General features: G+C 38.6%; 1 protein-coding gene across 3 annotated transcripts; it reads left to right on the top strand.

The window, feature by feature from the left end:
* Positions 1 to 1,091: 1,091 nt before the first annotated feature.
* Positions 1,092 to 11,879, top strand: CDCA4 (cell division cycle associated 4). 3 transcript variants are annotated; one of them, XM_034418597.3, is made up of 3 exons: positions 1,092 to 1,247; positions 4,784 to 4,937; positions 8,786 to 11,879. In XM_034418597.3, the coding sequence occupies exons 2-3, from the start codon at positions 4,899 to 4,901 to the stop codon at positions 9,536 to 9,538; spliced, it is 792 nt and encodes a 263-aa protein (XP_034274488.1). In that variant the 5' UTR covers positions 1,092 to 1,247; positions 4,784 to 4,898; the 3' UTR covers positions 9,539 to 11,879. The 3 variants fall into 3 exon arrangements, with proteins under 3 accessions (XP_034274488.1, XP_060543275.1, XP_060543276.1); XM_060687293.2 differs by having other exon boundaries at positions 1,175 to 1,255; XM_060687292.2 differs by lacking the exon at positions 4,784 to 4,937 and having other exon boundaries at positions 1,142 to 1,247.
* The last annotated feature ends 3,485 nt before the right edge of the window (positions 11,880 to 15,364 follow it).

Below are 15,364 nucleotides of genomic sequence, written 5' to 3' on the forward strand. Positions count from 1 at the left end.
GCACATGTGACCATCAGCCAGCAAGGCCCCCACCCCCTGGGAGTCTGACAACCAATCAGGATACTCTTTTGGGGCCCCAAGAAATGCAGAGCCAGAGAGCATAAAAATCAGAGGATTTACTGTATCTGCCCTTTTCTGTTCAGGAACTCAAGCCATGTGATCCTGTCCACCATTAAACCATCTTTCCAAGCAGTCTCCATGTTTCCAGTGTCTTTTTCCCCACTTGGAGCAGAACCTAGAAGGATGTTTCTTCCAACAGGTCCATACATCTTAAAATCACCAAGGTGGAGAAACATTGCTATAGATTCCCATTTTAGACTCTGGCATGCTGGGCATCCATTGTTTTACCAATAAAGAATATTTGTAGCTCAAGGTTGAAATGGGCTTGGTTGTTTTCTTGCAGACTTTTCATTACCGAAACTAGCCTTGGTCACTAGGAGTGGTGATATTACCTAGTCTGGGTAATGAAACGTCTGCAAGAAAACAACCAAGCTCAGAGAGCACCAAGCCCCCCCCCCCCCATCCACTGATTTTTCCGGATTTTCAGAAGAGAAGCACGGACTGACTTCAACTAGCTGCATTTAGCAGCTCATGGGTAATTTTCTCCCACTTAATGGCTTTACACGGAGGCCACAAACAAAGCAGGCTTATTGGGGTGTCACAGAACGAAAAGCCGAAACAGGAGGACTATTAGGCCATCAGTCCCGCCGAGCTCAGGAGACTGGCGCCCAAGGAACCGCGCCAAGGCCTCCGTGATGACCAAGGACCCCGCCGGCCTTGGGCAGATTTTTTTAAAAAATTTCGCCTGTACAGACCCGGCCGCTAACCGCGGGGAGGCGGGGCTGAATACCGTAGTAACTTTGAGCCCCAATGGTAAGCCCTGTATAAAACAACGAGAAGGAGGGGCCACAGGGAGAGTAAGCAGCCCAGCACTCCTCCGGTTAATAGAACATTTGATCTCAGAAGAAAGGATTTCCCTCGCTTACTGCCCAATGGGAAGCTAAAGTTGTACTGGGCGGGCTCACAAGTTGCCCAGATGCCTCCTCTCTCCCAATGGGAAGTCCGAGTCGATATCTAGGGCGGGGCTTTCGTTTCTTTGTGGAGTTTTACAAAAGATGGCCAGAGTAGGGAGCTGGAAGAAAGGGGGAGGGGCTTCCGCAGCCGTTGGTCCCTCCCCTTTTTCTCAGGCGCCGACATCATTGAAGCAGGAGCGGGCTCTCCGCGCGGCAGTCGGCTTTCGTCAGCGGGTAAGCGGGTACGGGAGAAACGGTCGCGGTGGGAAAGGAAGGAGGGAGCCGCCAGTTTCGAAATCCGAGAGGCAAAAGGAGGAAATTAACGTGGTTGAGCTAGCCGAGGAAGAAGGACCCGCGCGGGATCGCTGAGCCGTGGCTCCAAAATGGCGGCCGTGGAGATGGAGAGGGGATGAATCATTCCCTCGTTCCCGGCGCCCCATAGCAGCTTTAGCGAGTTTTCTTCTTGTTTCAAGTCACTTTTTTCAATCGGCTACTTTTCCTCTGGAGCTCCTCCATACGCCTCTGGCTCCCTCCTGTCGCGTCTCTCTCAATTCCTTTATCTACTTGAAAATCTTTTAAATGTGGGAATATAGTCCCCATCATTCCCAACCAGCGCGGTTATTAGTCATACTCACTAGGAAATAACAAAGTTCCTACTCGTCTGGGAGTGTTTTAAGAAAGGCCGTTGTATATTGTTTTCTTCTCGGGTACTTTTTTTAGGGTCACTGCCGAATTCTCTTCTGATTTGTTTTCTCTTTGCCTCCCCGACTCTCAAAAGTGCTTTCAGATTCTGCTTCTCCATCCCATCCGCTTTCAGAACTTTCACCATCTGGTCTTTCACAGGCAACTTTCCTATGCTTTCACACAAGCAACTTTGTCACATTGCTTTCTACAATTATTTTCTTCTGCCTCTCGATAGAAAAGGTTTATTTTCATGTTTTGTGTTGCCTAGTTACATTCCTTTTTTCTTTCTAATCCGTTCCCATTAAAACTTGGAAGTACTTTTTCTTGGTCGTAACTTTTTTTATCCCAACAAACATTTCACACAAGGAAATGTGGCACATGTATTTCCCCTCTATGATTGATGGTTTGATGGATTGAAGTTTCAAGTGACATGCCAAAAGATTCTTGTGCAATATGGTTCACCTTTTTATAGATTTTACAAAGACAAGGTGGGTTTTAACACAAAGTGGAGTTCATGAGTTTGCTTTATTTTTCAGGATAGGATTAGGTATCCTTTGTCTCCCATCTGTGTTGAAACAGACTCATGTCTGTGGTTGAACATTATTGGAGCTGTTTTGAGAAAATTAGCTTTTGCATCTGTTTGACATTATTTTAATATTTTCAGCTCCTAAACTGTAAAGTTAGAAAACACGCCACAAACAATGCTTTGGATTTAGCTGCCTTTCATAAAATTTTGTTAAACTCAATAGTTTCACAGAACAGGATAGCCTAACTTATTAATCAGAAATAGAAATCTGCCAGAATTCCTGCATACAACAGGAAGTATATGAACTGAGGGGAAAGGATGCTAGGTTTATAATGTTACATCTGAATGAATATATCCTCACCAACATTTAATAAAGCTGTTCTAAAATACACTGTACTATTTTTATGTTAAAAGGAGAAAAAAACAATAGGGTAGTAATTTTGCCTGTGTTAGAACCATTGTACCTCAGTTTTATTACTATATTATCCATTTTTCTGTACCAGTCATAATTGTTAATTAAGCCTTTCACTGCTCATCATCTTTTTAATAATAAAATACTTGTTTAAATACTTTCCTTCTATTGTGGTTTACATTGTATAATAAATTTAGGAATAAAAAAATCACAGCCAACAACATTGTTCTGGGATCCAGCAATATAACCCTGGTAATTCTAAGCAATACTTTAAATTCCTTAAAATACCCCTTCTGCAATAGCTCTTAACATATCAGTTTTATAATTAGTCTACTCACTGCTAAATAATTTGGTACTTTAGCTTTTTATGTTAACCTTCCAGCTCACCTTTTTTCATTGCATTTATGGTATAAGATTTATTTTCATGCATCAATGTAATCCATTGTTATATCATAATCCTCATCTTCATCCCACTTTTTAATCACTAGATTCCACACATCCCTAGATATTCTACTGATTTTCAAAAAGCCAATTTCCATAATCATGTTAAATCTATGACTAATATTTGTCAGTTCTTTAGTTGATCAGGTCAATAAAATTTATCTTATATTTTCATCATGGTTTTGCTCAAAAAAATCATTCTAGATTTTTTTTTTCCTCAGCTAGTTTTAAATATGCTTTTTCACCTCAGTTACTTGCTAAATACTCTTTGAACCCAGTCCATAGTAACTATGGTATATTTTCTAAGAGAAACTGGTAATATCAATATCCTTAAAGTTTTAAAATTTAAATGGTTGATAAAGCTATGGTTATGAATAGTTGTGTCTTTTAGTGCTGCAGTAATATAATTTGGAAAAGTGGGTAATATTTTTCAGTTCATTTAAGACTACAAACAGGGTGGATAAAAATCAATTTTTAAAAAATTAAATCAATTTTTTAAAATTTAAATCAGATTTTTTATTTTTATCAAATTTATTTAATCAAATGCTTTTGGAGTAAAAATCTAAAGATAGTTTTCTATTTAAGGTAAATTAATAATTTAGTTTATTCAGCATGAAATGGAGCTAAATTATGTAGCATGAGGCTATATATTCTGCAATATTTACATTTTGTAAACTCAGTGAATCCAAGCTCTGCAAGCTGAGATACACTGCATTGATGCATTCACACAATTTCACAGTAACCATGAGATAAATCATAAAGCAAAGTTCAGGAATATTCCTTTATCCCATTGTTTTGCAAATCTACATACACTACAAACTGTATGATTGTTTGAAGAGAAATGCATCTGTACCACCAGGCTCTAAGTGTGAGGAAGAAGGGCAAGCAGTAAAAATGAAAGTGAAACCTTCTAAGCATCTTATAAATATAATATTAAAGAGCGTGTATCATTTCAGATCCATCATAGCAGCGCCTGTTAGTGGGCATCCACTCACCTGCTGCCTGCCACCTTGTTGTGTCACTGCCGCATCACCAGCCCTCCCATTAAAGTGAATGGGATTGTCGGTGAATCAACAGTGGGACAGGAGGAGCTGCTGCGGGACAGATGACAGTTGCTCTTTAAAGATTATTTAAATCGAGTTGATTTAAATCAAATTCACCCTGTATGCAACTAACGAGTAGCAACCTAAAACATGATTCAACTGTGTATGTGTGTATGTACATATAGATCAGTGGTGAAATCCAAATTTTTTTACTACCAGTTCTGTGGGCGTGGTGTGGCTTGGTGGGCATCGCAGGGGAAAGATACTGCAAAATCTCCATTCCCACCCCATTCTGGGACCTCAGCCAGAAGTGGTATTTGCCGGTTCTCCAGAACCTGCTGGATTTCACGCTTGATATAGATGTATAGAAGACATTTTCAGTTATCACAATGAATTTCTTGCAGGAAATCTATGCAGTGTTTTGTTGGACTGAGTTTCAAACTAGAAAGTCTCTATTTAGCATCTTTCCACAGAAGTTACTACGTGGCTTTCCTCTCTGCTACATTGACTTCCACTCCCAATCTGCAATTTGGGAATAATACTGACCTCTCTTATTTAGTAGTTGTAAGAAAGTTTTGAATGTAAATGCTCCATGAAACACATAATATAACCATAACTAAAGGAAATAGTTAGCATACTTTTATTTATATTATTTTGTTCATAGGAACAGCGGAAGTCCCACAATGTATGCCAGATACTTTATTTAATTACTGAATACACTTCTTACTGGTCTCAGGTAGGTGGTGCTAGACCACCTGCTGTATGGAATCTTCTATAAAATGGGAGAAGAGGAAGGACTGCATCAAGCACCATTATTGGTAAGTAATAAATAATGTAGGGATAAAGGTTTTTCACTAAAAAGAATGAATGTATAGAAGCTGAAGAAAAATGGATTAAACAATTACTTGTTACTTTATCACTGGTGTCATATTTTCATGCCTACATAGACTTGGTTCTCGGAGCATCATAAAGCAAAAAATTTAGTTTTCATTCTGTTACTCATGCTAGATCCTAGTTTTTGTTCTATATATCACTAATAGAAACAATGGTATATTTTTCGGTATAGTGGAAAAGAGCGAAGTAACAGTTCCACACCCAATGAGCAGAGGAAGTCAACAATTAAAAAATACATTTAGCAATTATTGTTGGATCTCTCCCATAGGAGCAGAAGTTGTACTTATAAACTTGCATATCACAATATGTCAATTTCTCATTGATATAATGTATGTTTTTAGTTTATATGATTAGACTTTGTTTTTTGCACATACAAAAGTTTGTTTCAACATAGTTTTAAAAATCCTGACTGGTTGCTTTTCTAATCCAAAAATCTGACGTGTTAATTCAGAGTTCCCCCAATCTTTCTGGCTTTGCGGACTGGGAGAGAGGATGGTTCTGTGCGAACAACATGCACGCATGCCCACCGCTCACGCAAATGGACTGTGCATGCACATACTCTCCCGCTGCTCATCCAAGTAAGGATGCATACGCTTGCCATTTCTGCGTCCCGGTTGCAAATAGTTCACAGCCCACTAGTGGGCCGCAGCCCAGACGTTGGGGACCCCGTGTTAATTTATTACCCTGATTTCCTTGTCTGTTTAAATGTAATGCAAAAAGGACTGTATTTGTCTTTATATTGCAACGCTTTCTGATATTTAGATCTGTTAGATCAGTGCCTATTCAAAGTTACATGGTTGATGAATGAATAATACTTATGACCAGTCCTTGAAGTTCTGTCTGTTGCAGCCCTTCCGAGTCGCATGTTCATCATTTAAGACCTTCCCTGCTAGCTACCCACTAGCAAAACCAATCAGGAAGCCAACAGGGAAGGTCCCAAGTCATTCCGGTAAGCCCTGTCTCCCTGCACTTGCGTGGGACCCTGCTTTCCCAAGCTTCTGTGCACTTGCATTAAGCTGCGCCCTTCTTTCCCTAGTTCTCTTCTGTACACAGCCTGCATTGCCCCTCCCCATCCCCCTTCACTTGCTCATAGTCTGTACTGGGCCACCCCTCCCCCATAGCATGAAGCGCACTCTGTGGTCATAAATGCAGAGAGGCTGCCAAGAGCCTAAATTTTGATCACATGACCACAGGGGTGCTGCAACAGCCATAATTTTGGAGACTGGTCACAAATGCTATTCATTCAGTGCTATTGTAACTGAACAATTGCTGAATGAATTAAGTCAGAATTACCTATATTAAAATACTAAAATATTTTTGTTGTCCTCTTCAAATATTTCTTTCTACATCATAGTCCAATTCCCCTTAGTGATGGGGAGGAGGAAGGAGGGTTATATCTAAGTAATAACTCTTGAGGAAGGTTGGACTTGACTAGCTGAGAAATCAAGAGTACATTTCCATGAATAAAGATAGATTTGAACCCGGTCTTCTCTATCCTAGTTCAGTATTTGAATTGCACAGCTCAGAATTCTTTCTTTCTAATCAATTATTTATTTCTTTAATAGCAATTACATATGCTGATTCTTGTCTTCAATAACCTAAGTCATTTTTGGTATATTGGGGGCAGTTTCTAGGATCACTCTAACTATAGGTGATATTGGCTATGAATGTCTTGGAATTTTATATCAGATTGTGACCTTCTGACAAGCAACTCAATGGGGCAGCCAGATTCACTTAAAAACAGTTGTGAAGTGCTTCACTTCACAACTGTGGCAAGAAAGGTCCTAAAATGGGGCAAAACTCACTTAACTGTCTTCCCTTAGCAACAGAAACGTTGTGCTCAATTGTGGTCATAATTGTGGTATTAGTCTACGATAGTATTATGGTGAAAAAATAATACAGGTACTCAGAACAGAATAACAGAGTTGGAAGGGACCTTGGAGGTCTTCTAGTCCAACCCCCTGCCCAGGCAGGAAACCCTACACCACTTCAGACAAATGGTTTTCCAACATCATCTTAAAAACTTCCAGTGTTGGAGCATTCACAACTTCTGCAGGCAAGTTGTTCCACTGATTAATTGTTCTGTCAGGAAATTTCTCAGTTCTAGGTTGCTTCTCTCCTTGATTAGTTTCCACCCATTGCTTCTTGCCCTGCCCTCAGGTGCTTTGGAGAATAGCTTGACTCCCTCTTCTTTGTGGCAACCCCTGAGATATTGGAACATTGCTATCATGTCACCCCTAGTCCTTCTCTTCATTAAACTAGACATACCCAGTTCCTGCAATCGTTCTTCTTATGTTTTAGCCTCCAGTCCCCTAATCATCTTTGTTGCTCTTCTCTGCCGTCTTTCTAGAGTCTCCACATCTTTTTTACATCGTGGCGACCAAAACTAGATGCAGTATTCCAAGTGTGGCCTTATCAAGGCATTATAAAGTGGTATTAACACTTCACATGATCTTGATTCTATCCCTCTGTTTATGCAGCCTAGAACTGTGTTGGCTTTTTTGGCAGCTGTTGCACACTGCTGGCTTATATTTAAATGGTTGTCCACTAGGACTCCAAAATCTCTCTCACAGTTACTACTATTGAGCGAGGTACCACATATAATGTACCTGTGTATTTTGTTTTTCTTGCCTAAATCCTGAATACGATATTGTCTTTTGATGGAAATTAATTGTCACGGGGAAAATTGATCATACATCTTTAGGCTAAAAAAAATTTTGCACAAGGAAGATGGGGTATCATCAATATCTTAAATTTTGAAGGTTTGGAATGGAGTTCTGTGCAGGAATAAGAATCTGCATGAATGAATTCATAAATGACTTTTTTTTTTTTTTTGGAGCTTTCAAGTCAGGGCTGACTCCTGGCATCTGCTTTGTCACATCCATGCAGGTTTTTTGGCAAGATTTTGGAAGTGCTTTGCCATTGGTGTTGCCTTTTTTCTTTTTCTTTTTTTATTAAAAAGTTTTAACAAGTATTACAACAATTTTTTCCCATCCCTCCTCCCCCCCCCTTCCCTCCTCCGTTGCAGCTGAAAACGGATTTTGGGAGCCCGTTTTCAGTGGCAGAGTATTCAGGCCACCACTGGCACCCCTGACATGAGTGATGTCAAACTGGCCAGCCCTTCCCTTCCCCCCCCCCAAACATAATTCTGATGCAGCCCTCAATGAAATCAAGTTTGACACCCCTGCTATACATTATTGCTAACTAAGAAAATATTTATACCTCTATATAGACATTCTACTTTCAGAGTGAAGGTATGTATCTATTAATTGTATATCCAAACTGCTTTCATTTTAACTTTACTGATTTTCAAATACAAAAAGTTAAAAGATAAAGACAAGAAAGAAAAGATTTTTAAAAGAAAAAAGATCAAGAAAGAAAGATAAAGGTGCAAGAAAGAAAAGAAAATAGAAAAAGAATGATTTCTGACTTTGTTTAGTATGGTTATGAATAAAAATATATCAAACTTACTTCAAAATTAACATTTGTTGACAATATTTCTACAATCACATTAGATATAGTATATGTCATATGATTTAGTCAAAACACCATTAACTATGATTCAGGCTTTTAGAGATTCATATATTAACTTGATTCCTTTAATAAAATTCATACCTTCTAGAACTTTAAACAAAAATTGCCAATTCAAATTGTCAAAAGTTTTCTTAGCATCTAAAATATTTTTTCATCCACTATGCTAAACAGCTTTCATTTAAAATGCAAAGCCTTTTTAGAAGATGGTTAACTAATGATATTTTTCTGTTTTCACTAGGACACAATGTTTGTACGTGGACTGAAGAGGAAATGCATTGAAGGTGAAGATGATATTGAAGGAACTTTTACTGGCTTTAAAGCTATTCCTTCGTATAACCTTCAGCGCCAGTCACTGCTAGACATGTCATTGGTAAAACTTCAGCTCTGCCACATGCTTGTTGAACCTAATCTGTATCGTTCAGTGCTTATAGCCAATACAGTACGGCAGATCCAAGAAGAAATGACTCAAGATGGAAGCTGGCAGATGATAAGTCCTCAGAGTACAGGACCAGCCTCTCTGGACCGTCTTGTTTCAACAGATATTCTCTGCCGTTCTTCCAAAGAGCAAACTGAAGAAAAGCTTGCTCAAGAATATAGTGGTTTCTCTAAGAATTTTGAGGACACACAGTCACAAGAGAATGTAGACATCTTAAGGCCTGCTGTACTACAAGCATCCAGAAGCTTGCAGGGAAACGTGTGGGAGATGGATAGCATTCCAGAAAATAGAGTAAACTTCCATAAATCATCATTAGATCAAATATTTGAAACCTTAGAAACTAAAACTTCTGACGCTGTTGAAGATCTTTTTTCAGAAGTTGACAGTTCTTATTACAATCTTGATACTGTATTAACAGGAATGATGGGCAATACAAAAATGGGACACTGTGATGTTCTTGAAACCTTTCCTCAAGGAGCCACAAATTCTAATTCTAACTGTAAGTCTGATCTTAATGAGCTTGATCATTTTGTAGAGATTCTGGTTGAATCTTGAAACTAAGAAAAATCCCTTGAAGAAGCTAGGTTGTAAACAATAAAACTTGAGATATTTTGTTCTCTTAAATCTGGATGTGATCTTCCCTTACCGACTTGCCCCCAATTCACATCATTTTGCAAAATTGAGTTAATTTATAAAATTAACCCATAATTTGTAGTGTTCAGTCTTGTTAAGTATATATTTTAGTGGCCACAGTTCAGAGATAATCAAAAGCATACATTTAAATTGTCAAGAGCCCAAACTTTAAAAATCAATTTAAATCTACTACAACCCATTCTATATTGCAAATTACTTTGGAAACTCCCTAATTTTCAGCAGTACACTGGCATGTCAAAAGATCTCTAGGTGTAATCATGTACTCTCTATTTTGACCATGCATTTTTCTATTTTTGGGGCCTAACTTATCAGGAGGCCCTTCTAATATTAAGGGACAAATTAGTATATCAGGATTCTTCTTTCTTGCCTATCTCATAACTGTAGGGTGCAATTGTTAAAGACACTCCAGTCCTTAAAATACCACAAATGAAATCAAATCCCATAATGTCTAGTTTAGGCGTGATTCCTGCAGCCTACCAGAACCTTTGAGATTATACCACTGAAATTCAGAAGCAAAGTGGTCAACTTGAGTACATTATTTCCCAGAAGTATTTTCTTAACCACCCCAGAGGAACTGAAAATTTCAGTGCATCGCTTCTAGTGATATCACCTTACTCAAGGGACTAAGTTGCAGCCTAGCCCAACAAAAATTATTCATTAAGAATAATTTCAATTTAATTCAAATTAAGAAACTTGCTGTTTTGTTTTATGGAATTAATTTGGTATAAAGACAAAATGCTTCATTTTTCCCTCCTTAGTTTCACACAAATACTATATTCTGTAAGATTATTTACCACATGAGCTCTTGAAAAATTGTAAAGCAGCTATTTCTCATTTTCCTAGTCTTGTTTCTTTTTAAAATTATAGGTTTTTTTTAAAAAAAAGTATCAGTGTTCAGAATATTATAGCTATTTTCTGAAGATATATTTTTGCTATGAATTCTGTCTCAAAACTGCTTATTTAATATCTTGAAATATTTGCAGTTGTATTTTTTAATTGTTTTGAAAAAAGGGACTTTTCTCCCTTATAACTGACTTTCCCTGCATAGTGCAGTACAGTAGAAGTATGTGTAATTGTTAACTACAAGCTGAGCTATTATCAGCATTCAGCCTTGAAGTAGAGTATTAGAGATCAAGTTATTCTTGAAACCTAAACATCTGAGGAAGAGCTTCCAATAGGCTTCAGGAACTCTTGATGCATTTAAACTTCAGTTCAAGCCATGTTTTTGTTATCTTCAAGCATAAATTATATGGGTTTTATTTATAAATATTTATATAGCTATGCCATCAAACAAATTATTGGCTGAAGTTTACCATTTACTTTTATATTTAGGGGAAAGCACCCCTTTATTGCACTAATTACTAACCAACTGTTACAGAGGCCTTCGAGTTCTCCAAACTTAAATTGTTCTATTTGCCAGTCTGTAAATGTGCATTCCTGTGAGTCCTTATAAACATATTATCTCAGCAAATTATTTAAAAGAAACATGCATTCACATGCATGTAATTATCTACTAAAAATCCTAGTGCATACCATTTATAATAAATTGCTGAATTTTTTTCCTTGTTAACTGGCGATATAGGTAAAACAATTGCAAGATGAGAAAAAAAAGTACTAAATAATTATTTTGAGAAAGAAACATTTGCTTCAATATCAATATATTACCATCACAGGCAATTTTAGCTAATTTGCATTTGTTCCCTGTGATTAAAATTGGATTGGTTGCTTGTTTAAAATAAATTCTTTGAAAATGGTTTCTCTGGTGATGCCTAGATCAAATATAGATTTCAAAATATTGGACACATTTTCTCCCAGCATGTCATAGATGCAGTATATCTTTGTGTAAAGGAAGTTAACCCTAACTCTTTAAACCAGTAAGGTTCATTATGCACAATTAAAGCAACTGCTCTATGCATAAAGATCCATGTCTTCTGTGTACATCATTAAATGTCTTTGTCTTGGTTTATATATTAGAACTTAAGACCATTTTGCATGATTATCCCTTCCTGAGATTTAATGGGGCAGCTTATAAGAAAGTAGCTTCATGACTGTGGCCTTAATAATTTAAGTGCTTTTGAAACAGCTAATTTGAAAATAGCACTGTATGTTTTTTAATCTTGGCAAGTACTGTCTAATTTTGTAATTCAGTTTTGTGCCAGACCACACAATTTGTAAGGAGATCTTTCTTAAACATTTGGAAGTGACTAATATCTTTTTATATTAAAGTTGAATATGAAATGACTATTCTGATATTAGTAATTTTTGTGTATTAATTTTGGTCTTATGAGAACAGGACTGATTTAATTTCTTTCTTAGTAGTGTTACTCAGAACACTACTTAATGAAGTGTTTTAAAGTAGAAAATATTTATTTAAGTATTCATGCTTTTTTTAGGGTAAAATGTTATATTTACCCAAGCAGGATTTAGAGAAAATCTATTGGAACCTTGAAGAACATAACATTTACAGAATTTTATGCTTATTCTTCAACATATTAACATTTATCTTTCAGATACAGACGCTAAGCTTGATTTTTTTTGGGGGGGAGGGGTCCCTCAATACCTAGTTTTAGTGTTTGGGATCTTCACCCTATTTTGTTCTGTAAAATATTCACAGGGTATGGATCTTTCCATAACAAAATCCGAAATAGTAAACAGAAAAATTGTAACTGGATAATGCAAAAATGCTATTTTTTATTTTTACTTTTTTGCAAACTGGACAGTCTGAAGCTGTAGACTAGTCATATAAACGACTACAAAACCAGTTGCCTCAGTCCAAACAATATTATCTATACAGAAAGGAACTACAGGTAGTCCTTAGTTAATGACTAAAATTGGGACCAGCAACAGAGGCATAAAGCAAAAAAGTAATAAGAATAAGTTCCAGTTGTGGTCATTAAGCGAATTGTGTGGGCATAAAGTATGACATCATGTGACCATGACTTGCAACTTCCAGTCAGCTTCTCCAGTGACTGCTGGCAGAAGTCAGCAGAAAAGGTTGCAAATATTGATCATGTGACTGTGGGATGCTGCAGTCATAATTACATGCCAAGTGCCAGGTATATGACTAATTACAACTAACAACATAAAAAATTGCTGAAAAAATTAATTTAGACAATGTATGTTCTAACTTGGGTTTATTAAAGGTTAAGGAACAATGTGTTACTTCTAATGAACACTGGGAAATTGTGAAAGCCAAAGGCTACCCAAAAGAAGTCAGTATGTGCTTCATTGGCTATAGAAAGGTTTTTATGCTAACAATCTTATTGCCCTCATGAAAAATTCATACGCCTAACTGGGAGCTATTTATTACTGTTGCAGTTCCCTTCTTAGGGCTAACTTCAGGCTGTACTATGAGCAGGTGAGTGAGACTTCTATTCTTTGCTTCCTTCTGATTGCAGGGAGCTTCCTCTGAAAGTTGGGAGGGTCAGTTTGGGTCCGATAGGGTTAGCCAAAGAAAGCAATTGGTGAGTTTGGTCCTGGTTGTGTCCAAAGGAATAGTGAAGGCAATTTTGTTTATTATAGGAAGTCCTTGACTTAAGACCAGTCATGTTACTACAGCCATTGAATGGATGTTTTATAGTCTGTAAAGCACCCCTTGGCCATTGTATATGGTTGTGCCACTCCCCCCCCCACACACACAATTTGACTGCATATCAAACCGGTTAGCTTAATGACTCATTGCAACCTTCTATGGTCACCTAGCTACAATTCATGTTTTTCCAGTTTCTAGCAAATAAATTAATTCATATGAGTGGGTTTGCTTAATGACTGCACCATTCACTTAATGACATGGTAGATAACTTCTGTCTCTTAGGATCACCTATGAACAGTAATGGAACAAGCAATCAATAGTACATTTCCCAATGAGGGATCCTTGGTGCTCTCTGAGTTTGCTTGTTTTCTTGAAGATGTTTGATTACCCAAACGAGATAACATCAGTGCTAGTTTAGCACTGATGATTTTACGTAGTTTGGGTAATGAAATGTCTGCAAGAAAACAAACTCGGAGCACTAAGGACCCCTCATGTCAAACCTGAGCTACAAATATTCTCCTTTATTAGTACATTTCCCTATCTCTGTGATGGCGAACCTATGGCACACGTGCCTGAGGTGGCATCCAGAGCCATCTTTCCAGGCACGCGAGCTGTCGCCCAACTCACCTGCGTATGTACGCACCTCCCACCTGTTCGGGCCTACGGTGTGCATGTGTGCAATTCAGGGGACCCAACTGGTCTTTGGAGCTCTCTGCAGGTATGCGCATTTGCGCATGCGTGTAAGAGTACTTTGCGCAGCATGCGCATGCATAGATGGCGTTCTCACTGCATTGCGTGCACAAAAACCACATGCACAGATGGTGTTATTGTGCGCGCAGAGCACGGGAGCCGCTTGAAACCTGCATATGCACAGATGGTGTGATTATGTGTGCAGCGCATGGAGCCACACGAAAACTGCGCATGCACAGATGGTGTGGTTGAATGTGCAGCGCATGAGGGCACACGCAACTGCCATGCACATGCTTAGATGGTGCAGTTGTGTGCGCAGCGCATGGGGGAGGAGCCATGCGTTAGTGCGGATAGCATGCACGAAGTGCATACCTGTTCAGCACTCAGTGCGTAAAAGGTTTGCCACCACTGCCCTATCTTATACTTCCATGGTGATACTTTTTGTTATTCTACCATTGGAAGCAATGGAGGGTGCAGGCTTTGCTTTCTGTTACCCATCTTTCCAACACTGAAGTCTCCCAAGCTTCGGGGGCTGGGGGAGAAAATCCCTTGCAGTCTTTCTTTGGGATGTAACTGAAACCTGGAAAAAAAAAGGAAGAGAAAAGCTGCATAATAAAAGACAGCATTCAATCTACACACACCATTTTTACCACCTTGAAGCAAATTAAGTACAGTATCACCCAGTGGTGGGATTCAATTTTTTTAACAACTGGTTCTGTGGGCATGGCTTAGTTGGGGGTGTGGCTTGGTCATGTGACTGGGTGGGCATGGCTAGCTGGTCATGTGACCGGGCGGGCGTGGCTATGTGCATAGGGACTACTCAGAGGGCTGAAAAAAGTCATTTCTGACTGGTCCTCGCACTTATGACCATCCTCACATTTATGCCCGTTGCGGCATTCTTAACAATCGTGTCAGTCATTTCACCACTACTTGTCTTCACCACGGTGACAAGATAGGGCACAAAACGTAAAATGTGAGGACAGTCGTAAGTTCAAGGACTGGTCAAAAGTGCGAGGACCAGTCAAAAATAACTTTTTCAGCCCTTTGAATAGTCCATATGCACAAAAGGACTACCCAGAGGGCTGAAAAAAGTGATTTCTGACAGGTCTTCACACTTTTGACCGGTCCTCACCCTTATGACTGGTCATCATTTATGCCCATTGTAGCATTCTTAACAACCGTGTCACTCATTTCACAACTGCTTCTCTTCACCATGGTGACAAGATAGGACGAAAAACGTAAAATGTGAGGACAGTCGTAAGTTCGAGGAGTGGTCAAAAGTGCGAGGACCAGTCAAAAATAACTTTTTCAGCCCTCTGAGTAATCCATATGCACAAAAGGATACAGCAATAGAGTGGGATGAAGGAAGGAGAAGAGAGATGGAAGGAAGAAGGAGAGAGAGAGTAGGAAGAGAAGGGAGGAAGGAAGAGAAGGGAAATTAGAGTAGGAGTTGAGGGTAAGAGAGGGAGGAAGGGAGGAGGAGAAGGAGAAAGGAAGACGAAGTA

This window comes from Pantherophis guttatus, chromosome 1, assembly GCF_059756535.1.
Source record: "Pantherophis guttatus breed Tessera chromosome 1, ASM5975653v1, whole genome shotgun sequence".
In the NCBI taxonomy this organism is placed as follows: Eukaryota; Metazoa; Chordata; class Lepidosauria; order Squamata; family Colubridae; genus Pantherophis; species Pantherophis guttatus.

Excerpts from the sequence above, each read along its gene's own strand:
- CDCA4 (XM_034418597.3), top strand. The coding sequence starts at position 4,899 with ATGGGAGAAGAGGAAGGACTGCATCAAGCACCATTATTG. Across the intron at positions 4,938-8,785 it reads TGCATCAAGCACCATTATTG|GACACAATGTTTGTACGTGG; the intron begins GTAAGTAATAAA and ends TGTTTTCACTAG.